This window comes from Motacilla alba, chromosome 6, assembly GCF_015832195.1.
Source record: "Motacilla alba alba isolate MOTALB_02 chromosome 6, Motacilla_alba_V1.0_pri, whole genome shotgun sequence".
Taxonomy (NCBI): Eukaryota; Metazoa; Chordata; class Aves; order Passeriformes; family Motacillidae; genus Motacilla; species Motacilla alba.
This window is the reverse complement of record NC_052021.1, coordinates 7,210,495-7,238,040: the sequence shown is the minus strand read 5'-3', so window position 1 is coordinate 7,238,040 and position 27,546 is coordinate 7,210,495. Positions and strand designations below refer to the sequence as shown.

The 27,546-nt window shown below is 41.4% G+C and overlaps 1 protein-coding gene across 45 annotated transcripts in view; it reads right to left on the bottom strand.

Moving 5' to 3' along the window:
* ANK3 (ankyrin 3) overlaps nucleotides 1-27,546 on the bottom strand; it is a 339,367-nt gene that overhangs the window by 135,301 nt on the left and 176,520 nt on the right. For 43 of the 45 annotated variants that reach the window (XM_038140068.1, XM_038140063.1, XM_038140067.1 and 40 more), the window contains 3 exons: nucleotides 1,577-1,678; nucleotides 1,020-1,118; nucleotides 549-647 (listed from right to left, as the gene is read on the bottom strand). In XM_038140068.1, coding sequence (XP_037995996.1) covers nucleotides 549-647; nucleotides 1,020-1,118; nucleotides 1,577-1,678 — 300 coding nt within the window. Of the gene's footprint in view, nucleotides 1-548; nucleotides 648-1,019; nucleotides 1,119-1,576; nucleotides 1,679-14,138; nucleotides 18,497-27,546 lie in introns of those variants that run through there. The other 2 variants (XM_038140066.1, XM_038140087.1) reach the window with 2 other exon arrangements.

Here is a 27,546-nt window from a genome sequence, read left to right as displayed (position 1 = left end):
GGGAGAGCAGGAATGGGGTGGCATGTAGGACGCTGCTGGCACAGCCACATGACTTTCAACAATCTGTAGTTTATGCATTATTGAGCCAGAGTTTTTCTGTTTTGTTCTACTGCTCTGCTTGTAGCACCAGCGCTGTTTTCTCTCATTTCAAATTCGCTCTATAATTGACCTAAACATTTATTCAAAGGACTTGAACCAAACTCACAAAATCTGCATATGCCTGCAGTACCTCCCTGTGCAGGGAAAGGGGATGGGCTCAACTAAGCCCGAGACAGTGAATGATGTGAAACAGGATCCCTTTGAACACGTTCTCTCCCACCCTCCTGTTCTATCCTTGTCTCTTCCAGCTCTAACAAGTAGCAGCTCGTAGGGCACCCCCAGGGCAGATCTGAGGTTGATCTCACTGACTATCAACTCTATTTTCAAGAGCCAACATTAACACAGTAAGATCTACCAAATATACTTCTAAAATCAGAGCTTCTAAGAGAAGAACAACTTTAGTGTCAGCAGAGTTGTTGGCAGCAGCAAACAGAGGCATGTGGCTTTACCTGAGACTGTGCATTGACATTGGCCCGATTTGTAACCAACACTTTGACGACTTCTGCTTGTCCAGCGAGGGATGCTATGTGCAGTGCTGTGTTTCCTTTCTGGAATTAGAGACAGTGACATTTGAAAAGAGTGCAAAACCTGAGCCTGAATACATAACAATACAAGCAAGAACATCTTCCACTTCAGAACACAGTATTTCTTGCTGAATACTTCAAATGGGTGCTATTCTAGAAGACATGGCATGGACAGAAACCAAAACAGGAATCTATAGTTTGTTCAGCAAATCTCCTCCCTAGTCATCTGTGACATTTACTATCATCTACTATAATTGTTTCTATTAAGCAATTATTGAGACCCCCCTAGCAGTGGAAAATGGGCAATTACTGCTGCAGCAGTCTGCAATCTTGGCCAACACCTCGTGCCCAGGCCAGGAGTGCGAACAAGGGAACAACAAAATAGGCTTGACTGACCTTTGTGGCTGCATCCACACTGGCACCTCGCTGGATCAGCTCAGAGACAACTTCTACGTGCCCTTCTTTGGAAGCAAGATGGAGAGCATTCAACCCATTCTGGTTTAAAAAAAAGGAGGGGAAAAAGAAAAGCAATTAGAAGGATTACTAAGTGTTTTCCCACTTACCGAGCATAAGAGGAGACAAGTTATTACTATCCCACTGAGAGGACTGCTTACAAAAACTAAGGCAAACTTCACAAGAATTAGATTATAAGGATGGAGTAAGAATTAAATCAAGATATACTGGCTCTGGGGTCTCAAATTCTGTGTGCTGTTCCATGACCTAATGCAGTACAAATGGAATGAAAGATACAGTAACACATTCTCCAAGTGCAAGTGAAAGGGTTTCTGGGTAAAGGGTTTAAAAACAAAATTAATTGGATATGATACAACGTAAATATGGCTCATAAAAAAACACATAATTTATCTTTGACATGAATTGTAAATATAATGAGAAATCTGAGAAACAGCAAGAAAGGTATTTATCCAGAAAATTTGACCAAAATATTCTTCAACCTGATTTGAGATGTTGATGTCCACTCCATTTTTTAAGTAGTCAAGAGCCTTTTCCAAGTTGCCAGCTCGAGCTGCTCTCAGGTAACTTGCATTTGTGTCAGACTACAAGAAAAAAGGAGAAGTCTCATGAGAAATCACGGCACGGTATAAAAACACATTTCAGTGGCAAAGGAATTATTAATGATACAGCACATTGTACATCCACTCAACTAGACACGAAAGGATCCCAAACCACCTTATCAAATGTGGGTCAAATCCTGAGCAGGCAGCAGGAGGCTTGGCTTCACACATGAACATGAATTATGGAGCACTGTCTCACACGCAAGGCCAGCAGCCAGGGACACATCTGGCACCCAGTGTGGCACACAGCCATGGGGAAGCTCAGCACTGGGCTGCAGGGAAACCGTGCTGCTCTTCCCCAAGGTGCCGCACCCCTTCTAATGTCCAAGCTGAACAGACCCAACCAGCACTGTGAGAACTAAACTGAGAGATTAAAAGAAAATTCAAAATACTCAACCTTGAAGGACTGGATTGGTGGAATTAAAAAACCCCATGGTTCTACAAATGAATGTATTATAAAATTTCACATCTGCTAATATTTCGGTTTATCTTTTCCATTCTCCTTTATTTTATGGCACATTTTATTGACAGTACCTGTCCACTTTCAGTGGAGAAGCCAAAAATTTCTAGCTACAGTGCCATTATATAAACTGCATTTTCCTTTTTTTCAGACCTTGCATTAAAGATAGGTATGCAAATTTACTTTATGATGACTTCAGCTTGAATGTAAGGGCAGCAGAAATGTTGGTTAAGTCATGACAGAATCACTGAGAGGAAGTCCCATCCCCAGAGGGTTTTAACAAGTTATGCAAATATCCATGGAGGACAGTTTAGATAATGCTGATCCTGCCTTGCAGCAAGTGCAACAGAACTGGGTTAGCTTTCAAGAGGGACAAATCACACAATCTTTGATTTTATCTGTGCCACAGCTTTCCCTGGCATCTTGGGCAGTCAACATATTTTTTGTGCCCTCTTCTAGACTGGTAAAGCAGGAGTTGTCTGAGTTCTTTCCCTCTCAGTATCATTTCATCCCAGGCTTACATCATTGCAGCTACCAGTGCATTGAGATGTATTAACATTTTGAAAGAGTGCAACAACTACCTTTAGACTAAACAATAAAGGCAGTCATTGCTAAGAGAAATACAAACCACCCTGGCACCGACACACAGTTAATTATCTGTTGCTAAAATATTTTTTTTTTTTTTAATGCCAAATTTCTGGATTTGCTGTAGAGTTTTCTCCTCTCCTGTCAACACAGCCACTGCAAGCTGGATGTTGTGCTCAAGAATTGCTCCAAGCCCATCAGAAGCCTCCTTCACATGCAGGATGAAGCAGGCTTGGGCATGACGACAGCGAAATGATAAGTGGCTAGGAAATCTGCTTTTCTCCTTGTGCCCATACAAGCTACAAGACCATTTTACTGGTACTTCCAATAAAACAAGCTCTCCCCTCTAAGGAGAAAACCATTACTTATGAGCTCCTCATTTTCTCCCGAGTTTTGTACACTTTGCATTCCACTTTGCAGTGATAAGTCACCAGCTTACAGCCTTCCCTGCTCTTTATCATTCTTTTCCAAGCGTGCCACGCTGTTCATTACAAACCAGCTTCTGCAGTGTCCTTCCCAACAGAACAGCCCCCAAATACAGCCCCCAAATACTGGTGCTCAGTCAGGCTTTCCCAAAAATAAGGTGCCCCTGCAAAGTAAACAGTCATAACTGTAAAGACCATGGGCAGGAAAAGCTGCCTTGAGAGCTGCTTTCATTTGGGAGATCATCTGAGTTGTGCAATGCAGATTATTACAGGAGACAGGTCATATTCTCAGTGCTTAGCAACAGCAGTCACTGGGGTAAAAAAACAGGTCAGCATTTTATCAGCATTACTAAAGGTATGAGGGAGGACTCAATAGAGCAGGAGCCTTTTTGTCAGAGGGCAATGGCATCCCTGTTTGGCACAGTCAGCAGGGGGACCAGAATTAACATCAGCTGTTTACAGCTGCTCCTGGGTGGGGAAGGGATGCGCCAGAGCCGCTCGCTCTGGAAAATCAGATTCTGGCAGTGGCATGAATACATGCCAGACAAGGAACACTGCTCCTCTGCAGACACGTCCCAGTCTATTTGCTCAAACAAAATGGAGGGGGAGAGGCAGAAGCAGCAATAAATATTTGATAATCACATTAATCTCTAACTGCAATTTCACTGTGGAGGGAGAGCAATGCCTGTGTCTCTTACAGACTCGGGCATTACTTCTTAGTTTATTACTTCTGTTAACAACTTAACAGTTGTTAAGTCTTAGAAGCACTCACTAACAGGAGGAAGGATAAAGGTCACAGGTCCCAGCCTGAAGCCATTTAAAAATGTCTCAAACCAAACTATCTCAGGTGATGCACAAATCCACTCCTGAAATCCCTCAAGCTAACAGCATGTCCTCCTGTGCTAGTCATCCCTCAAAACTCACTCCAAAGCAGCTACAAGTGTCCAGACACGCCAGCAGCCAGGCTGCCATCCAAACAGTGGGGCTGGTGAGGTGCTGGGCCCAGCATCCTGCTCACCTGTCAGCCTGCACCAGTCACCCAGCAGTGGTTACTGGTTAACTGTTACTGGTTACCTGAACTGGTTTCCAGTTACCTGAACGTGACGTGAGCCAATGTGTGCAAGTGCACGAGCTGCCTCAGCACACAGGGTGTAACACATCCCTGGGCTCTGAGAAAAGGGAAAACCTTTTTTGTCTGACCTTGGCTGATGCTCCCAAGCCCACAGATGGGGTTAGCTCACCTTTTCTGGGCCACCACGCACAGGAGCTTTGAAATTTGCACACAGGGATAACAGAGGGTGTACAATTGTGCAAGAGGTTCAACAGGGTTTCAGGGAATCCCTCCATCCATTTCCACCACTACCATAAGCAGAATCAAGCAGTAACATTAGAGAGAAAACAGGGACAACCTTGTTGGAAACTAAAAGCAGTCTCAGCCTCTCTTTAAGTAGCATTGCCAGCTTCCACTTCCCCTATAACTAAGGCATTACTTGAGACCTACTCACACAGAGGAGAGACTTTCAAGCTTTTTTCTGTCCCACAAAATGTCTTGAGTATCCTTGTTAAGACATGTCACTTACAAAACCACGAGAACCAATAAACACTCTCCATCCAAAATGTAAAGAATTGATCAAAAACATCAATCCAAAACTTTCACATTTCTGAACCCAAAATTTCCAAACTTTACATTTGTCTTTTAAGCTTAAATTTGTTGTTTTTATTTTTTTAAATACCTCAGCAGAGTAGAAAAATGTTACTTGCTATTGGCACTGTTTTGTTTTAAAAAGAACCTCTTGGAGTCCCTGCTAGTGCCTGTAAAATTACCTCAGTATTACAGACAGAAACAGTACCAGAGCCTAGGCTCAAACCAATGGAGGATTTTAGAGATCAAAGAAGTGCAATAATAATGATAATAATTATTTATCTGGATTGCCATTATTCCTGGAAGCCCATGTCATGAACTGATAAAGGATCTGCTATATGAAATGCATTAAAACCACCGTGGGAGGAAAAGGATTTCGGGTTTCCAGCCATCACCCAGGACACCCATGTGCTCCTGTCTGTGGGCAATTCTTCTCCATACGCCCATTCCCACCTTCCACATTAGCTGGCATCTGAAAATAAGAACTCCACACAGTCAGAATAGACATAGACACGCTGTCTACAGGACATCCTCCCCCCAGACCTAATATATTTATTCTTCAATAATTAAACTCAGCATTCTGGAGAAGCATTCTGGCTGCTTATGGCCAGTTCAGATCCCTCTCTCTTTTTCTGTAAACAATCCCAATATAAAATGAATATGAAAATTGGCTTTTGATTCTCCAAGGTCTAGACAAATATCATGAGAACAACAGGCATGGGACACACATCAAAGCCCCCTGAATCTCAGATGCTCTTGCAGTCAGCCACAAAGACTGGAGCCCTTCCTGTGCATTTGCACTGGCTCCCTGCTGTCAGGCTGTGTCCCCAAAGCCCTTCCCTGCTCCTTCCTGTGGCTGCTACCTTTTCAAACTCTACATGCAGATTAAAATTCAAAAATCAAGCTTTTTACAAGTGTTTTCATTCTTGGGGAGACAAACTTCAGGTCCTGTGCACAGCATTTAACTCTGAAATGGCTATTCAGAGAATATTTAATAAACAGTGCATTTATGGGAGTACCAGCACTGGTGAATGCATAATACCAAGCTTTTTCTTCACAGATGGTATGATTTCTCCCCTCTCTCCCCATACCTTCTTGGAAGAAGAGGGGACTGTTTGTAGTTTTAAGAAATGTGCAAATGTGCTCGACTGGCTAATGAAGGGAGGTTTTATGCAATGTGTACTTCTTTTAGGTTCGTGTATTTCCCTTTAAGGTAGGATGCTATAAAAAATCCCTTCTCTAATGCACAGCAGGCTGATGAGCTTGCAGACTGCCCATAGCACACAACAGGTTTTCCAGTCTGGAGCTCATTTTCAACATTCATCCCAGGGACATCTCAGGAAAGTGCTGAGGCTGAATAAGCTCTGCTGGCAGCAGCACTCCATTTGCCAACTCTTCTTTACCTTATGGTCCCCTAGTCCTGCCACAAGATGAAGGGACTTGGGAACTGTTTCCCCATTTTGAGGAAAAGCTACATGAATTAAAAATATTTCTATTACAGCAAAGACTAATGCCTAAGCCACTTGGATATTACCTTAAGCCTCCAGAAAATGCTGATGCTGACTCATGCTAGCAAATACATATTCACTCTTTTTCTTTAAGTGCTTCCAGTGAAGTAAGAGATTACTTATCATGGCTAAAGAGAGAAAACTATTAGCAAATTTTCACTGCCTTTCAGTCCAGGGTCTGGCCTAGTTTTCCCACGGCACTAGAGAGGGTCCCTTAAGAAAACAGAGAATCTGTATTATTGAGTGAACCCTCTAAAGTGCAAAGCCATTATTTTTAACATGCACAGGGGCCTCCTACCTTACTGGTGGTATTTTATTATGCTCATCTCTCTTTGCTTTGTGTTCTGCTTACAGTGGGCTCTTTTTCAGATTAAAAATCCAGTCTTTTTTTCACATTGGGAGCAGGGTTTTGTTTTTCACTCCATCTTTAACAGTAGCTGTTGTGAAGGGAAACCCCCAGCAGGTTCCCATTGTGCCAGAGCAGGATGCATTCTGGCTTGAGTCCCAACAAAAAGATGCTAACCATGCCTAACAGTTGTTGTGGGGAGAGGCAATGACCTCATTTTAAGGGATGAACTTATGTTACTTCCATTTGGAAATGTGCTCAACAAAGAGAGTGTTTGCAGCAGCATGAGGTGACCTGAGGAAATGGATGATAACTTTTTTGTTTATTTTGATAAGGGTGGGCTTACTGCAGCCATTGGCATTTTTTTCTTTGCAGGAAGGCTTAACTCTGATGGGCACTAAGCACGACCCCAGAAATGGGAGGACCTTGGCATTTCTTAGATTCTGCTCCTATGCTAATTTAGAATTTTCTTCCATGCAAATGTGTTACCCCCACTGGGTAAGCAACGAATTTTTATTCCAAATAAACTACAGTGGCCAATTAACAGCAGTGTCTGAGCCATGTGAAATAAACCAGAGACATCACTGTCAAGGGGAGACTCTCCAGTCATCCTCCAAGAGGCTCTAATCCCTCGTGTCTCTCTGCTGCTACCTTTTAACGATATCACTATTAAAAATTTTCAATTGTATCCTCTTCATTAGAAAGGGGGCTGATTGCACTGGATGAATGAGGTTCTCTGTGCAAACAAGTACTCACACTTTACATACCATGCTACCATATGTGTTTTCTTCTGATAAGGATGTACCAGCCTGGGGCCAATGTGCTGTTAATTACCCTCCAGAGACCTGCTTTTGGGATCACAGCTCTAAACCCAACCTCAGGGCAACAGGAAAAGCTCCACTCCTAGTGCCTGACAATTCAGAGGACACATCTTTTGGCTAGGGAAGGCCAGCTGTTTTGAACATGATTGCAAAAAGAGAAACAATATAATTACTAGTCAAAAACCAAATTAATCCCTCTAATTGTTTGCCCTATCACACCGTTTAATCATCAACTTTCTTTGATCATATTATTGTATTGTGCATGATAAAGCAGCCAAAGATACGATGCTATTTGCAATGTCCCCACAAAGGGCTCTATTCCAGCTAGGTAACTACAGTACGTATTCCACGGGCTAAAAACCCCACTGGTATTAGGCTGTGTGAAACTTTCTTCTTGGCCACAACACTGGGGACTAAACTTCTTGTATTTCTGCAAAATATGCACGTGAATCTACAACCAACTGCGTTTTCAACAACAGAGGCTCCCCATCTCTGTACAGTGGTTTATAATGCTTGCAGAGAAAAATGAAATATTTCCTGAAAAAAATCATGCATCTAAGGAGTTCAAAACAAAAGTGGAAAATGCACTTTAGATGCAGGTCCTTCTTTCTAGAAATCTTTGGCCAAACTTGGAAAACACGCAGACAAGTCTCCTTCCTTACTTGACCACAGGACAAAGCGCAGGTTTAGTAAAAACCATTTTCAAGATCCCTTGGAGCCTTCTTGAAATCTATCTTGACAACATGCTGAATATGCACCCTGTTCCCATGAAAAATGAACCACTTGGAGTGGAAGGTGGTTCAAAAGGACCCAGAGCCTGAGACGTCAAGGCTGGTAGATCCAAGAACATTTCACAGCTTCCAATCAGTAAAAAAGGTGTTTGTGACTGCCTTGAACAGCACAGAGAGGTCTGGAGTGTTGTTTGCTTGCAGTGACAAACACCTGCTGTGTACTGTGATGCAGCTTTCTCACTGTGAAAGACGCTTAGACTTTGTGCATGCAGCCTTCTTCACTCAATCCTGTGACTCGTGACAACACTAATCTCACCTGGATTTAAATACCTGAATGCCTGATTCCTAGGAAAGCTCAAGCACAACATAGAAAGCAAAAACAGTTGTTATTCTTTGATTTTCTACAAATAGCAATCAGGGTTGTGATTTCCAAGGCACAAAAGACACAGAGTTATGGCAAATTCTTGACTAACATCCGCATACAGTATCTATAATGCGCTGAATGTACCATCCAAGTTGAAAATGCCCCTTAAGATGTCATCTCCACATTATTTACTTGCCAACATAGATACTCAACAAATACAGAATAACTGAACTGCAATTCTATACGAAATTATCATCTGACAACCCAACAAAAACCATCTGAACTGAGATCAAACCTGTCCCACAGGGACAAAGTTCAGACAGGAGGTGAAGGTCTACACCATTTCCATGTGCTTTGTCAGTTTGCACAGACAAAGTTTTGAGATTTTGAAGCACAGACTTGATGTGCCAGCTTCACCTGAAGAATTTATAAAAACAATTACAAAAACAATTGTTTATGAAAACAGTTGGTACGAATGTATTAAATTAGTAACACCAAAAGCAAGATCAAGGACTACAAAAATCAATGTACATCTGCAAAACACAATCTTTCTAAATATGCAAAACCAACAAATTCCAAGAATAATTTAAATGGGAAAACAACAACAAGAAGTCTACAGAAAGACAATAAAGGTCTTCAATAGTGACTTTTCAGCTATCAGACTGCACTGGATGAAAAGACAAATGACAAGGTAAATTGGGACACATATCTGTCCAAGACTCTAAGACTGGGACAGTCCCTGGTTTCACCAGTGAATCACTGTACTCCATTGAAAGTGACAACCAGTGTAAGAACCAGGCCCTTTGTGACCAACTCACACGTATAAGTAATGAAAAGGATCTGATGCATTAAAAGGCAAAAGATTTTGGTATTTCAAATCCAAGATTCATTCTCCAGGCTGAAGGTCTTAGCAGCTAGAAGTTTATTTCAAATTCTGGGAAGAAACTCCTGAATCCATAATGACTCATCTCTCCCTCTCTTAAGTTTCCCTATCATACATTTACAAGTGAAAAATAAATCACTTTCATAACTGCTCCCACAGTCACAAAGAGCCAGAGGAGCTGGATGTGCTTCCAGGGTTTCTTCTCATGTTTATATTCACCTGAAGATAATAGCTCTCTCATATGTCAAGCTAGATGAGATGCCATTGATCTCTTCCCTGCTATTTTCCTCTCAGGAGCTGACTATCCAAAGAGCAAGGAGATAATTTCAGCACATCTCAGGCCCAAGTTTAAAGCCACTTCCATGCTAAAGTCACTGTCTTCAGATCACTGCATGAATAACATCAGCCAGTCCACCTCCTCTTCTCTTTGGGAATATCATTTTAGAATCAGGACCCAAAGAGGAGAGGAAAAGAGTTCTGCAACTCTTGTCAAAATATTTTGTAAACCACTTTTATTTGTCTATAATTTCAGAGAGGGGGGAGGGTTTACAAACATAAATGAGATAATACCATTTATTCTAGGAGGAAAGATTTTATTGACTATAAAAATATCATGTAGCTATGCTTCAATCACATGTGGTGAAATTAGTGGTAGTAACATGGAGAAAACTCATGTCAGGGGAAGTGTCATGCACATAAATTTTCCCTAAGAATACTGTAGCAAATAAACTATAGAAACTATAGACAGGCTACTTGATCTTTTAAGAACTTTCAGTACTATGAATTCATAAGTTTCTACTTAATGCCTGCTTTTGAATTCAACTCTCATTTAAAACCAAATTGATTCTGCCTTGGAACTTTGAAACTCCAACTATCATTTAACAGAAAGATTTTCATGATAACTGGTCAAGCCATTTCAGAAGTGGCAAAAATACATGCAGACACACACCAATTTACACTGCAAGCTTTGCAAACCCCACATATAATTACAATTTATGCCTTTTTAGGTTTTAAAGGCATTTGAATAGGTAGTTGTAAAGCTATCTACTAGAGGTTTAATTTTTTTGGGGGGAGAGGGGGCATATAGTTTAGCATTCTTACAGGAATTACAAACATTTATCAGTTTGTGAGTGCCAGTGCATGGGTTTCCACAGCAGGGGTTATGACCCCTATCAGGAGCAAAGAACCTCTTCCTTTTACACACCTGAACACTTTGTTGAAGGGTTTCTCTCTGGAGAGCTCCACATGGCTGATGTGGCAGACAGAGAACCTGAAGGGCCAGTGGAAATTATCTAAAGAGCTTCTGAGTACCAAGAGGACTCAAGATTTGCAAAACAGTCATAAACTTGCTACAGTAAGTTCTGCAGGGGCAGTCGGAGATATCACATAAGGTCTGTCACAGCAGCTCACCTTAGGAGAGCTTGTGACATTTACCAAACCAGCTGTCCTGACACCTCCTTGTGAAATAGATAGACTCTGCTACACTGGCAAAGAATCAATGAAACCAAGAAACTAAAGTAATCAAACGTCCTCCTGGAGCTAAAGACTGACTGAGGTAATTTGGTGGTTGAGGAGGAAAAAATACCTACCTAGCACTTCCCAAACTCAGGAGGGCAATTTCTCACAGGAGAGTTAACAGTCCCCCAGTGCAGGAGCTGAGCAACCTGCCAGGAAACAATCTGAATCTTGGCCTGGAGATGCATGAGACCTACTGGGGAATACCATCAGGAATACTTCAGTCTATGCTGGCTTAGCCACATCCTTCTACAGGAGCTGCAATTCCCTGCTGACCACAGCCTGCTGTAGCTCGTTTTCCATTTCAGTCTGCTGTTGTGGACCTGACCTAGTCCCTCCAGGCCTGTTTTGTAACCCACCACACCTCTGCAAACCACAAAGGCAATGCAGAGCAAGCCAGAGCACGTGGTACACACACTGCAGCCTGTTGCTGCTGCAAACACAGAGGAGAACCCTTTCTCCCAGGCGTGGTCCCACGGAGCTGTGGGGCTGGGCACGGGAGAGCCACCAGCCTCCACCCCTCCCTCTCCTCTGCCATGATTAAACACCAGCATTCACTGCTGGCAGTCTGGGCAGTGGCATGGAAAGCTCTGTCATAGCATTTGTTGGGGCTGTCTGGATGAAATGTTCTCAGGGGGGTGCACAGCAAACGTAAATTAGTTTACAAGTGTTTTGTTCCTGACTCCATGTGCTCCACATTTGAGGATGAGCTCAGATTCCAATAGGAAAAGCGTTTTTTCCAGCTCCAGCACCAAAACTCAGACCCCTGCATCTGTCATCTAAATTTTAAACTCCAGGTTAAAACTCTTAAGTCCTGTATAAATACAAAATTCTGTTCTAAAGCAGAAGGAAGAATCTAAATCGCTGTTGGGGCAAGGGCAGGACCAGCATTTACAGACACGAACAGGTTGAAAACAGTGACAGTGAGAACCACCTTAGCTGTATGGGATCTTTGAGATCAATGCAGGGAGAAAGAAAACACAGAGTTCAGTTTCATTCTGAGAGAAAGTTACCAAATATACAGATAAATCACTGTAGATTCAGTGATGCCATTTTCACATAGTGACTTTTCAGTTACAGAGCTGAACTAATATTTTTTTAGTTTTCAAAGCCATTGTGCATTAGAGAACCAGGATTTGGCAGAACCACCACGAGGAATTGAATATCTCAGGAGAGGCTTCAATTTTTTGAACAAAAATACAAACACAGCAGAACTATTTTAATATTTTACCTCACCTTAACCAGCTTTGTTGACTTATTTCAATCCAAAAATTATCACTTCCTCTTAGCATCAGAATGTACATTTGAAAAACATCTAACAGTTTAATCAAATATAATGGTATCAATACTAGTGAATTAAAAAATTCCAAACTGGCTGAAAAGACTTCATTCCTACTATATTTAACAGACACAGATTTAGAACTTGTTTTTAGTGCTACTATTAAAGTGAAGATCAGTTTATCACAGAAATAAGCTACAACCAACCAGACCAGCCCTATACAGTGAATCTCCCCTAGAATTTGATGATAGAATGGGCCATTAGTGTACAGTGCAAAAGTACCACTCCTGAACAGCAAATCTACAGCATAAACACACAGTGAAATAGAGCTTGTTTCTCTCTTGCCTCTCAAATATGCAGAGCAGCCTATGTAAGATTTACATAAGAGATGAAAACAAAACTTATCATAAAGGAAAAAAAAAACTTATCAGCAAGGAAAACCTTAACACATATGTACTAAACCCCACTTCAAGTGCTGCTACACCCTCCCCAAACCACGTACAAATGAACAGAAATAGCAGTTTCTATACAGCTGGCAACAAACCCCTGTAAAGCAAGAGAAAATACCATCCTGGTGCAGCAGAGAGGGGCAGAGCATCCTGCAGACCAGCACATTGCCGACGCCACGGCCGAGGGCAGCGCGAGGCGCGGCGCGCTCTGCTCGCCCAGCTGTTGCACACAGAAACCAGAGGGACTGTGCCTGTCGGGTTCTGTGCTGCTGAGGCTCACATGAAGCATCAGCAAAGATGTTTATCGCCGTGGAAATGGGTACTATTGCGCTACAAAACGCAGGAGAGAGTAAATAAAGTTGTCAGGGCTGAACAACAGAGAGTTTAATCAAGTACCGTAAGATAGCTGAATAATGAGAGCTTCTTCAAAAAATTACTTCACAAAAAGAAATATCCCAGTAAATGCTTTCACAGTTTTGAAATTACCGGTGGAAATGAGCTTATGGAAAGAACACCCTCACTAGAAAACAACCAAAGTTTTCAAAGATGCTTTTTAGCAGAGAACAACATCCAGTCCTGTGCTGACAGCAAGTAAACAACAACATACACATTAAAGAGGACTCACTGCAGTATTTTTTTCAGAGCACAAAGCTATTGCTGATGTGGAAACTAGCTAGTAAATGGCTCTGTTCTGGCATCAGTAGTATCTCTAGCTAAAAAAAATATTGCCACTAATTGACATTTCCACAAAGCTTGGCACTCATTAGTACTAAAAACACAAACCCACTTTTCCTGGGAACCTTTTTTTTTTTTTTTTTTACTTCTGCAGTAGAGTAGCCTAGAGAACTGTTTTGGCTTTGTGGTTTTTAACTGATGTGAATCACCCAAGCTAGTGAAGACCCTCTGAACCTGGCTAATGGAGTATCATGGAGTACAGGGATGTCCTTTCACAGCAGCTTCCTCACTTGAGGAATTTTGAAATCCCACAGGGAGCGCCTTGAAGGTCACTGGGACTCTGAGTAAGAGTGGTACGGGTGCCTCCTTACAGGTCACTACTAGCACACCACCAGCACTACAGCTGGCTCCTCTGCAAGTTTAATTGAGCTGTGGATTGCCAGTAGAAGAGGTGTGTTATTTGAAAAATGCACCTTTAAAGCACAGATTTTAAACTTATTTTCCAAATATACAAGATTGGCTAAAAGACTTCAAGTGTTACAAATATCTGTGTTACTTAAGGCCCTGATAACAGAACACAACGTTACAAAATGTTTGTGCAATTTAATCAGAGTCTTCTACAGAGCGTTATGAACACAATGTAGCCACTGGCAAGACAGAGAGAACAAATAATTGCAATATTCTACTTGACTGCCACCTCAGCCTATACCATAATCCAGCCATCAGAAAACAAAACACACCAAACAATCCGAAACGTACCTCTTCCTACATCCAGCTTTGCCTCAAACAATCAAAGACTTAAAACACTAATACAAGAAACTCGATATGCAGATTTCACTCATTTCAGAATCCACAAATGCTTACTTGTTCTGGAAAGCATTCTCCCTCTTCCACTGCCATTTTCTGTGGCCAGATATGAAACCTGATGACTCAATTAGTTAACACTTTGGACACTGCACCATTGCTAAAAATAGCTGCCTCAGGAAGTGCTTTTCTTTTTTTCTTTTCTTTTTTTTTTTTTTTTTTTTTAAAGGAACTAAGCACGGTCACTTGTTACACTTCCCTTGGCGATTGAAATGGCAAAGGACCAGTGAATAGAAGACTGTTAAGTTAGTAACAGAGCGTGTCCCAGGATTCCTGGCTCACTTACCATATTTGCTGCCTCCAATCATTCCCCGTGTATGTAATCATGATCTGTGGAATACCCAAAATAGCTGCAGCATCAGCTGATCAGAAAACCACTGCTGCTTGGAATCACTCATGAAACAAGCTTTTGTCATTCTGCTTATCAGCTCTTTCTAATGCAGACTACTTTGAACTATTTCTAAAGGCAACAATAACATCATTTTACACTCCGTGTGTTTTGAATACCACATATGCCTGCCTCCCACTCCATGGTAATTTTATATTTATTCAGATTTTCTGATGACTAATTATGATAGGTTTGTGCCGCTGGTTCTAGAGGCTATTTTCCTGAACTAAAAGGCTGTTCTCTATGTACTTCAAGTTCCTAAACTAGAGAGATTAAAAGCAACACCAGGGCAAAATAATTTTGCTTCGGAGGGAGGCCCAGAGAAAGGTTCCTGATTTTAGTAAAGCAGACTTCTGGAAGCTATCATCAGCAACAGGAATTTTCTCCATGCTTCCATACAGTTACTCACATTAGGAGTGGCTTTAAAGAATGCCCACCTGCTGAGAAAGGGAATATTGAAATCTCTTCAATTCACCACAAGCTCCTGCACGGCACTTGCCTGTCACACATCTCACCTCACACCTGTGAGCTGGAAACAGAAGAACAGCAAAGAGGAAGAGGAGGAAAACAATCATGGCCTAGCGTTTTGGTCACATAAGATAGGCCTAATGTCTCATTTGAGACATGTTGATGAAAGGAAATAAGCTGTATGTAAAACACTATTGGGATAATTTAAATTTTCCAGAAATATATCTCCATGTTTGCATCAACCTGAGCACAGCCACCAGGGAGGAGCTTTGCACTCTTGGGTTTAAAGACCAAATTATTATCACACCAGTTCTCCATGTAGACATCTCTGTGTTCAGAAGGTGCAAAATTTGATGCCCTGGTGCACCAGCCATGCACTCAGGCAGAGCTGGCTGGAAAATACTTCATTAAAGTCACTGATGATGCATTCTATTAACAACTACCCTGTGTTCCTGCACATTTTTGCTGAGGACATTATAGGATTCATGAGCAAGACCCACTTCTGCCACTGACTAAATACAGAGAAGCCAACAGTTGTCTGCAGGGTGGAGGAGCCTCCCACCTCAATTTAAGTACAAAAGGATGGCTAAGCCAGTTTAGAGAAATGTGCCTCACTGACATACCTGCACAGAGCTCCCTGTTAGCAGAGATCTCAGTCACTGCCCCACTGCTACCTCAGCAATGTTGTTACTGCAAGCATTACTGCCACACAAAACAAAGCATCCTCAATATTCAACTTATAAAATTGGATTTTATAAAAACTGAATTTTGATTTAGCATTACTGTTAATTTTGAGAGCTGAGAAATGTAATTTCAAAACAATAAATGCAAACATCCCAGCTCTAGAAAGCCAAGATCACAGGGTTACTATTCAGTGTCAGAATTTTTGCTTCTAACTGAAGAAAAGCTGGCTCTGAATAAAGCCCAGGTACCTAAATAGCTTTCTTCTGCCTTTGTAAAGGTGCTTGAGAACAAGGAGAAAGGAAATATGATAATTTCTGTAACAGGATTCAAGGGAATCACGTGAAATTTGAAACTTGCCAAATAGGTCTCTTTTGTGGGTGAAAGGATTAAATGGGGCAGTTCCACAGAAAGTCACAAGTCCCTGCAGAAGACCAAGCCCTCTGTGGGGTGGTGCCCCACGCCCCTGGACTGCAGCCTCCTGGCACAGCTGGTGACACAGAACTGGCAACCCCAAAGCCAAGCTGGCAGAGGAGAAAGAACATTTTTAGGGACAAGGATTCCACACAGTCTCTGCTGTTTTGCTGGCGGGCCGTGGCCCCTGTTCCTCAGGCAGCCCGGGGCTGTGGCCGGTGCCAGCTTGGTCTGGGTGCCAGCCTGCTCCTCCAGGAGCTCCCCTGACACTGCTCTCCCCACACTCTGCCTGCTCGTTTCTTCTGCCACGGCTGCTTTGCCTTTCCAGTCACTGGCTCCTGGCTTTTCGAGTTCACACCAGTGTGATGACACCAGTGGATGGCTGACCCAGGCCACTGCCTATTAACCTCCACAAAACCAGCCTGGTTTAGGCTGTGACATTCCCACAAGAGCAGTTATCCAGTTCTCTCTCCATTAATTTTAAAAGAGCGACGATCAGAATTACAAAAGAAGAGCGCAAAGAAAAATTAAAACCTACCAGCACCAAAAAATCATCTCAGCACATTCACATCCATCAATTCAGCTCTGATTACTGACTGCCATAAATCACAGTGACACTGTATTTTCTTTTTTAACCTTGTGAATCCATTTTAGAGCATCCAGTATGATTTCTCAATGCATACTATTAACAAAGGGTAGTAAAAGACAGGCTCAACACTAATGGCAAAATCAATGTCTTATAGATTTTGGGTAAAATTTCCAGGATCCTTTTATTCCTTTGCATCCTGAATTACATGATCTGCAAATTCCTATAGTAATTCTTAGCTTAGGAAAAAGAAAGGGCCTTGGATACAATCATGTAATTAGTAGATACGCGAGGAAAAAACCATCCCAACAATCAATCTCCTCCCCTCTAGGAAAAAAAAGCAACAAAACCCCTTTACAATCTCATTAAAATGGCAGATTTGGTACAGATGGAGAATTCTTTTAAACAGAATAGTGGAAATGTCCTTTTACATTATCACTACGCTGCTCCCCAGCCAGATGGAGTGCTTATGATTACTGGCTTGGAAGTGACTTGCAAACAAAGCAACACATGGCAGAATCCAGCAGAAAGAAAAACATGGTTTGACATGAGATGCAAAACAATATAAATATCTCTCCAAGAAAGGGAGAGGCAAGCTGAAATAGTTTAAACCATAATCTGGAGTAACTGGTCCAGATTTTGCAAGGAGAATATTTTTTTTTTCTGAAACATTGGTGGATGACATTTCAGACAGTTCAGAAAGATGAAGAGTCAGCTGAAGCCCACCAGTGCAGGGGATTTCTATCTCTGTGGTATTTCAGAAACCCTTTTCAGAGAGCAAATGGTTGACAAACAGGATCAGCACAGATGTGTGTTTATGCAACTTACACCTATGAAGGGCCCTTAGTTTTAAAAACTTCTTATATCAGAGAAACCAATGGTAGCATGTGAGATATTTATTTCTATAAAAATTCTTTTCTAGTCATTAAAATAATGGCAAATGTGTGCCCCAGATGACACTTTTAATCAGGAGTTCAATGCACACCTCTGTGCACATCTAACAGGCTTTTACACAGCTACTATCAAGATTAAATTTGCTTGCATTTACATCACATTTACTCGTTTATACTGCTAACTGTTGAAATTGTGGGCACACAGAATGTGCAGCCACAGGAACAAAATTCAGAGTTATAAAATGCCAAAAGGATCTGTGTGAATTGTGTATAACTTTTTTAAAAAATATCTGCTCAACCACCATCCATCATGTAAATACTATGTTTGCTATATTGCCATTTAAATTATGCCAGCTCAGATCATCTGCTAAAACATCCACAGAATTAGAATTCTATAGCCAGAAGTGTACGTTCTCTTTCATTAATGCAAAAAAAAAAAAAATTAAACATAAAATGAGGATAGGAAAACAATAGTCCAAACAATAAATACGTTGAAGTCACCAAGCCCAACATTTTCTTCCCCAAAAAATCTGTCATATGCTCCTCTGTAGTCTACTGCTCTTGAATAGAAGGTATCTACCAAATCTGTAAATCCTTTAGTTAAGTTTTTGCCTTTACTTTGACAAGGATATCGGCTACCTTACAAAATTTAAAACAGCAAATTCCATAACTTCTGCCAGAAGATAGTTAAAACATCTCTTTAAAGGCTTTCCAAATGAGTGAACAGGAAGCCTGTGGTCCCATCCTATTCTTCAGCAGCACATAGGATCAAACCTCAAAGACTGAAATGCAATCACTATAAAAGGATAGCCTGCAGTAATTTTTCAGAAGTCTCCAAACCCTTCCAAAACAGCAGAGCTCGAAGCCAGCCCTGCTGTGACCTGTGAAATTCAGCCCTTTAGAGATGCCCTCTCAAAATTCAGCCCTCCAAAAGCCTGTGGAGGACACACAGAGGTACTGCAGTGTTTACTCTGCCAGGATCCCCGGCAGCTCCCCTCACCTCACCCCCAGCACTCCCCAGAGTACGCCTGTGTTTTCAATAGCAAGGCAAAGGGCTCTTGGGATGAGGGACTAAAATAAATGATACATGCAAGGTATGAGTGGTATGCCCACAGCATCTGATCCACAAATCCGCTCCAAGTTCCTTTTTTTAACCCTGCACTGTTCCCTTAAGATATCAGAGTAGAATGGATGTTTCCAGTCGGCCCTCATCAACTCCAGCTTTCTAAAAGAGCACTTTTTGTTTCATTTTCATCCATCAGCTGCAGTTTTCATGCCCAAGTTCTAAAGCTACTTTAACTTCCAGTGACCCTGGGACTAAAACATAACCCTGTCCCTTGGGAATAGGAAAAACTGTGACCAACTGGAATATAAACTGTTAGCTAAACCCAAAAAAAGAGACCGTAAGTCAGTCACAGCTTCCACCACTGTGACTTCAGCAATTTCTCTTCCCCCATCCACTGACCCAACATGGAAAAGCATCTTCCACCTGTTCTGTGGAGAAGTGTGATTTTACAAAACCCCTGCCACAGTATCACAGAAATCCCACAATTGTCTCGGTAAGTATTATCTTAACCTCTAGTTTCACAAATGTGTGAAAACAGAGGTTAAGATAACACTCATCAAGGCAACTTCTTGCTGTCAAGACCACTCTACACTCTTAAGATCATAAAGAACTAAAAAGAGCAGCAGAGCTTCATGATAGAATCCTGTAAGCACCAGGAGAAGCCGCTTCAGTGAAGCAAACCAAAGGCCCTTGGCTTTATTAAGAGTTCTTTCCCTCCCACTGATCACCCTAGAGGACATCCATGTCATTGATTTGCTCTGGACAGCACCTTTGGAAAATACCGAGGTAATAAAGCTGCAAACTGGAAGAAGTGTTTACATAATCATCGCGATGCCACATGATTGACTCCTGAGCAAATTGACTTGACACCATCATGCTTGAAAAATAGCCGGTAAAAGCCAATTAGGAAGGCAGAAAACAAAAGGCAGGGACCCCAGGCAGCCCTGAGTTTAGTCAAACTACAAACCTCACATGAACTCTCATGGACATGAGGGGAAGAGCAAGGGCAAAGACCTATTTATGGAAAGCACAAGGAGACACAGCATCAGATCTTCCTGTATCATCTTGAAACATTGCTGATGTTTGCAATTTCTCTGCTGAATAATCAGATGGCTGGTTGCATGCCATGCATCTTGTTCCAAGTCCTACTGAAAACTGGGATTTTGTACAAATTGAGTGCAGCAGCTGCATTGCTTCTTCTCTGAGATACCTCACTGATGCTTAGGATTCCAGAAAGTAGAGATTCCTTGGATATGAACAGCAGACCTCAGCATTTTCACTAAATATAGAACTTCTATTTGTTAACAGAATATAATTCTGGTGCACTTGTGAAATTGGTGGCTGTTGATGGCTGGTCTCCAAAGGCATGTGAACACATAGATAGGTACACAAAAATCACATGCAAATCTTATTATTTCACCACAGCACAGAAAAACAACAAACAGCTCAGAAATTACTTTTTCATTTTTTAAAGAATGTTAAAAAAACTGCACAAAACTAGTTGAAATTGTTAGGGGAATGTTATATAAAATATACCACCCATTTGTATATGGCATCCGTGTGACAAGAAGTTGGCTCAGGCTCACTCTTTGTCTGGATCGTATTTCTAGCAATTTTCAATATTCCGTGACTGCCAGAAGCAAAGAATTAATCATTAAGATTCATGGTGACAACAGCAAAGTATTTCATCGTGAAGTTGAGTTAAGCACCAGAAATGTGATTGCTGCCAAATTAGCCCTTCCAAACACTCCCTCTCTCTGTTGTCTATCTTTTAGGCTTTTTCAGAACATAACCACAATAGGAAGCCACCAAACTGCCAGATGGCTTCAAAGTGTTCAGGCATGACTTCTGCACAGAAAAAGAAATTTCTATCATGTAATATGTTCCAAAAGCAGCAGTTTTTGGGACACTGACAATTGACTGTCTGCAAGACCTTGGCCAAAAAACCCCCAACCCACAATTAAGATATTTGACTACGCGCCTTGATTCTGTTCCTTCCTCAAGGGCCTTTTAAAGGAACAATTCAAATGAAAACAGAAGGAGGCTTCGTTACAAGAGAAATACAGTAACAACAGACAAGGGTATCCACTCAGCACAGGCACATGAAGGTGTCCAATGCCCTGGGAAATGAGCACAGCTCTCATTTAGTGACTAAATTTCATTTCTAGATGGAGTAGGGCAGTATCAATAAAAAGAAAAAAGAAAACACTAAACTAACTATAACTAATCCCATGAGTCCATTCCCAAATGCAATGGAGACAATTCAGCGGAGCAATATCACGACCAGGGCTTTTGAACAATATTTAGGCTGCAACTCCAATGAACAGACTATGGACAAATTATTACACTGCAAAAATGTGTGCAGACACAGGGTAAAACTTTCATGAGAAGACTAACATGAGAATCGCTTGCCCAGGATTTCTAATATGTGCAGAGTTAGGTTAAAAAAATAGAATAAAAATAAGAAATTGGTGAGAAGAGAACAAAGACAACTATGGATGAAGGTAGGCAAAGGGAGTTCTTGACACCACACCCACCCCTGTTTCCAATGATTCTGTGATTTATGGGGGCATCAGAGCCCCTCTGCAGGCAAGCCACACTCAGGGTCAGTCACAGTGGGAGATGCCACTGAACACAAGTGCCTAGGCAGGTAAAATCTACCTGAGCCCTGCCCACAGACACTGCATGGGAGAAGCTGCTGCTCTCACAGGGCCTCGGTGCTGTTTGCCAGGACTCTGTCAGGACTGAGGGACCTCTCAGCCTTTATCAGTCAGCATTTCTAAAATTATAATATACTTATAATTATATTTAAATAATATAATTATAAAATACTCTAAAATTTCTTCAAATTACACTTTGGAAGGATTTTCCAGGCAAACTGCAAGTTTAAAATTTTCATTTCTCATAATCATTACAAAGATGCAAATCCAAGATGTTACAATGCAATGAACCCAAAGAAAAACGAATGAATGTAACTGTGGTTGATTTCAGCATCGCTCAAAAGTTATCCCCAGTCTCAGTATTAACACAGCCCAGTTGCTAGGACACAAACTGGTCACCAATAGCCAAAAGATTGCCATAGAGTAACCACTCACAGTTACATGGTGTTGTTCCCAGTTAAAAAATTAACCTGCATTTCTTCTGCAGAATGACTGAAATCTAGTTTTGAGTTAATCCAGTTAAGTTCTCTGGTCTCCCTCTCTATCAACTTCCTTTCCTAAGGCACCATTGTTTTCAAAGAATCAAGGGGAAAGCTCCAGGAGTTACACATTCTGAAGTGAACTGTTGCCCTTAAACACAGCCACAGCCACAGCATAATCTCAAATTATTTCCTCTTACTGAACCTTCACTCCGAGCTCTCCAATGGCACAGAATCGAGGCATGGGCAATTTATAAAGCAATATATATAAACTGGCTGAATTTTCAGCTTCTTACAGGTTCAGTGTTCTGAGCTGGTACAAAACTATCTCTCAGAATTTCCACATGGAAATGTCTGGGGATCAAGCACAAGCAACTTCCATAACTTTTTCCTCCCAGGTATCAGGTAGGGCGGTAACACTGGACTCAAACTGACTCAACTTTGTTATTGCAACAGGGCTAACACTGTGAACAGAGCTTTCCAAGAACACTGGGAGCACTCAGATGCAATAACCTCAAGATGTCTTAGACCAGGAAGGAGTAAACCCTCTTCTGTATTGGAGTGATGCAGGAATTTCCCTAAAACAGAGGAAAATTAGTAAAATGAATAAAAAAAAAGATCTCATCAAGATCATTTCTGACATGCTGCTGGGGAATGAGGACAGCTGTGCAAACTGCATTCCAAACAGGACTTCTATTTGTCAGCACAGATGTATAAAAGCATCTCTCAGTTCTCACTGGAGTGCTGGCAGCTTGGCTAAATATTAATGCTGTCCCTGGAGCGCTGCTACTGCTTCTGTGTGTCTCACACACACGAGAGGCTGGCCACAGCTAAGACAGATGCTTTCTGATGTTGCATTAGAACTACAAAAGAACAGAAAATGGCAGCTTCAGAGACTGCACCAACCCTCACAGGGCTCCCCAGGAACCAGGGATGGGAGGGCAAGGGGAAGCTGCAGAATGGGGAACTCCTGAAGTTAGGCTGAGCTTTCCAGATCACGGGAATCGGACACTGGGTTATGCTGGGGTGTAGTGCAATGCTTTCCAGCTACACAGCAGGTGTTTCAAGCTACAAAACAAACCCTTTAGTTTACAGTAAAGCAGTTCTAGTTCAGAAATGTAGGGTTCCTTTTCCTATCTGCATAGAGAAATACAAGAGCCACAGCTATTAAAGATCTTCCTAAAGAAGCTCTGCAGCTCTCTTTGCATCACACTCCATCATACCTGGCAGTCATGCTGCACTTACCCAAATGCATTTCAAACTACACGAGGTCAGAATAACACTGGGTTTTTCTCAGTGCTACATCAATGAAAGACGTTCATGAAGCTGTTGCCTAATTTCACATCAAACATTTTGAGCAGATCCAGAAATACACCTTGGAATGCCTGCATGAATAATGCAGTCAATTACAACAGCACACATGGCCATAATCTGTTTCTTCCTAACCTGCTTAGTTAGCACTTCATTTCTTTTCCTTGGGAGAACCTTTAAGCCTGTAGCTATTATTGTAGCTAGCTCTCACATTTCCTTTCTCCCTGTGAACTGTTTTTTTTTTTTTTTAATCTGATATTAAATAGCTTTCAAAGGGCTTCTAAAATTACTGTATAGCAGTAGTATTTCTTATATCTGTATTATCTCCACGATGCTTCATGAAAAAGCAGTCCCTTGGCAGGACAAACTAGCTAGTGTTCACACTGCATAATGGAGGAGGCAGCAGCTGCTATTTTTAGGGTGCTGAATGCTATCCTCCATTGTAAATCTATTTATTTTACAGATATTTTACCATTACTGCTGTGCCTTTTTTGACTGATGAAAATCCTATTTATAAATCCTAGCTTCAATTAACAACCCAATAAGTTGGCATTTTCCCTTAGTTACCTATTAGCCTAAAATAAAAACTCTATAGAGAAACAGCCAGAGGAGCTGGTGCCTCACTGAACAGCATCCCTGGCTCGCTGTGCTGCAGATTCAAGAGGAGCCGTCAGAGGGAGGAGGGCAGCTTGCACCCTGCACAGACAAGAGCTTTCTCCTTTTCCCTAAAACCCTTTCACTTCTGAACAAGACATGAACAATTAAAACTTCACTAATACCACAGAGAAGGCACTTCCTAATTCTCTTCCCCCCAGCAGGCACTGGTATTTAACATAAATTTAGTATTCAGTATCTCATGTTGCAGCCCAGAGCTTCCTCCAAAATTATTAATGCATCCAAACAGCATGCTGGATTTGCTAACTGAAAATGCAGTTATCACTCATGAACTGCCAGGACAAACCTCCAATCCTGCATCTACACCTTCTGTGAATAATCCCTGACTTCATAAGTTTGACTTTTCCCAACTTTTCTCCCCAGGCCAGTAGCTAATGAGTTCTACTCTGAGGCCACATCAGATGAGCCAAGACTTTAATGTGGTTTTTAGAAGACATCTAAGGTACATTATAAATGTAACCCTGATCCACTCTGGCTGAAGTAATCTCTCCAATAACTCACTTATGTTTTTGCAATGGTAGGAAATGTGACAGATCTTTTCAAAGACTCATTTCCATGTTCAGACAAGCAATACTCTGCACACATACACACAAACAGAATTTGTGCTTGCTTTTTAGATACTCAGAAAAACAATCCCCAGTCCAACACATTTGAACATGCAGATGGCTGCTGAAAACCAGAGAATGGTGTGATCCTGGATGTACAACAAAAGGAAGCCCTGGACCTCACCAACTGGATTTTACTGACTTGAGCAAAGAGGAAAATGTAAGTAACATGCTCCAGAGACTGCAAGCAGCATAACCACTCAGTAAAACCCATCTTTTTTCCCATTAATAATGAAAGACTGCTTAGATTTGCATATGTTCCACTCCTGCTCTAAGTTAGGACATGGCACTTCTGAATCTGAATACAAAATTTGACCCAGCTGCCACCTAATTTATTAAGGAATCTCATTTTTAATTACCAGGCATTATAAACTATTTGATTGTATAAACTAAAGTGACAAACACCATGAAAAGGGTAAATGAATGCATCAGAAACTGTACTTTATTAATGCTCTTTAGTACCTGTGCTTCAAATTCAATTGGATTTATTACATACGGTCTAACAGACATGATGCAGTCTGGAGCACGCAAGTAGTCTCTACAGTAACAATGGATCTCATTTCAGATTTAACAGCAGAGAAGAGGAGGAGAAATACTTCCATTTTGATTTGGATTGTAAGCACCATCTTGTGGAACTACAAAGCCTGCAGATCAGTGAAAATATCAGTTTATAAATTCCTCTCATGAACTGGCTGGGAATGCCACCTGGACATGACACAAAGAACAAACAAGAATTATACTGTTTTCCTCACCTCTTCCAGACCCACAATAAAAACAAAAAGAAGCTCTCCTCCAACCCAAAGCATTAAGGCAATCTTGTCCCCACCTTCATCCAGAGCCCTATGGGCAGCAGAGCTGCCATTCATTGGCAAAGAATTGTAGATCAGGATTCCTGGGGCTGTAACGAGAAACTGCAGTCCCTCCACAATGTAGGGTTCAGCTCCATTTCCCTCTCTTCCCTTCCCCATCTCACAGCACTGTCACAAACTGTCATTTCTGATTTACAGACCAAACCTCTTTCTCCCTGGAAGAGGGTGCTCATCACAAAAGCTCAGATCCAGCACTTAGTAAAATATTACTCTGATAAAATTAATCTGCACCGTGGGTGCATAATGCTGACCTTCACCTGGGGATGATTGCTGTCTGGGCCATGGAGGATGCCAATGCACAGGGTGGATGGGAGGGCTCTACCCCTTCAGAATAAACAGCAATAAGCATCTTGTAAATTAAGGAAAAGTACGCAGCTGCAGGACTTAACAGAATAAGGCACATGCAAATTTCTGTGATTTACTTATTTCCTTACCACTGCTAATGATATTATTACTATTAATATTACTGCATCCATCAGCATTCAGCAGACAATTCTCTTGCTCCCACACAATTCGATGGAATTATTTGAAATGCAAATAGAAAAAAAGCAGAAAAGCTCTTCTAAAAGGGCTAGTTCATCTATGAATATTAAACTAAAATGAATCCTCCTGAGAGCCCTGACAGACTGCTCCAGGATGGAAAACCATGTCATTACTGACATTAATCATATTTCCTAAAAATTAGTGGCAAAAGAGTGCTTTTTTAAATAAGCACCATCCACACACCTAATACCCCATCAGTATGTATGACTCGAGCAAAAATTCATTATTCTTGTCCTTATGATTAAGATTGTTAGTAGGGATTCATGTGGAAGATAAATAACCAGTCTCCTGTATTTTTGTTACTGACTACGATAGCACTTTGATCTAATCTTACCCTATGCATATAAAACTGAAAGATTCCTTTTAAAAGCTTACAAAAGAAGCAAAAGAGGCAGGCAGCAGCCTCGCCTCTTGTGACAATAGTGATGGTGGATGTGCTGCTCCTGGTGGTGTCCTCCTGTTTAATTCAGCCCATCATGTAAACCTGAGCTGTGTGAGAGCACTGTGATAGCTGGAAAATACCACTGGACTGGGAAAAAATGGTGAAAACACAAAGAGGGGGGAGTACTAGGATGAAACATCAGCAAGATTTGGGAGTTAAGTGTGTATTTATTTGGAAAAAACTCACTGGACAGGGATACACAGAGCACATGGCTCTCACTCTATCATAGAATGGTTTGGGTTGGAAAGGATCTCAGATCCTCAAGCCCAACCATTAACCCAGCACTGCCAAGTCCTCCACTAAACCATGCCCCTAAGTGCTACATCTGCACATCTTTAAACACCTCCGAGGATGGTGACTCCACCACTTCCCTGGGCAGCTTGTTCCAGTGCTCACACACCTGTACAACTGCATACATTTACATCCAAAAGCTCTCCCATGTCTTTACACTGCTATAGTTCACTTATTTATTACCACTCAGAGCTTGGATGAAGCACAATCCCCCTTTGAAGTGGACAGTCTGCAAAGATCCCAGCGTGCCTTCTGCATACTTAGAGGTAAATGGATGTCATGACAAAATTTCAGCTCAGGGAATTAAGTTGTCCCTAGCCCAGCTCCCAGAGCAGTGGCAATTACCTACATTAGGAGCCTTTATCTGCTGACCTCAGCTCCTGGCTGCATTTCCTACATTTTCAATGCCAACATTAGAGGTTTCTTACACTACTTTTTTTCCCCCTCTTACTTTTCTCACACAGAAACATATTGGATATACAAAAAATATGAATTATTCAGTTTGCAAAGTCCTTTGGGATTCTTAAAATTAAAATAAATGGGTTTTTTTCATTAAAAATGCAATATAATAGATAATGATAAAAGCCACAAAGGAAAGATGCAAACAATAGCAACAGGTCAATGCCACTGAACATTCAGCCTCAGGTATGTCTGCAAAATTAATTCAAACAGCCCCAGCTTGACTAACATTTTCCACTGCTTTTTCAACTTACCAGGCACTCAGCCTATCTTGACCACATCCAGTATTACCAGAAATTATGACGGTGCAATTTCAGTTATTACAATTAGCCAGTAAACTAGATACTAACCCTAAATGGCTTAGATTTCTAGCAACAGGGAACAATGTAATCGATGTTTTTTGAAATACACCTTTAAAGCTATGTAATATATAGAGGCCAAGGGAGAATATGGATAACCTGTGAGGATTAAAT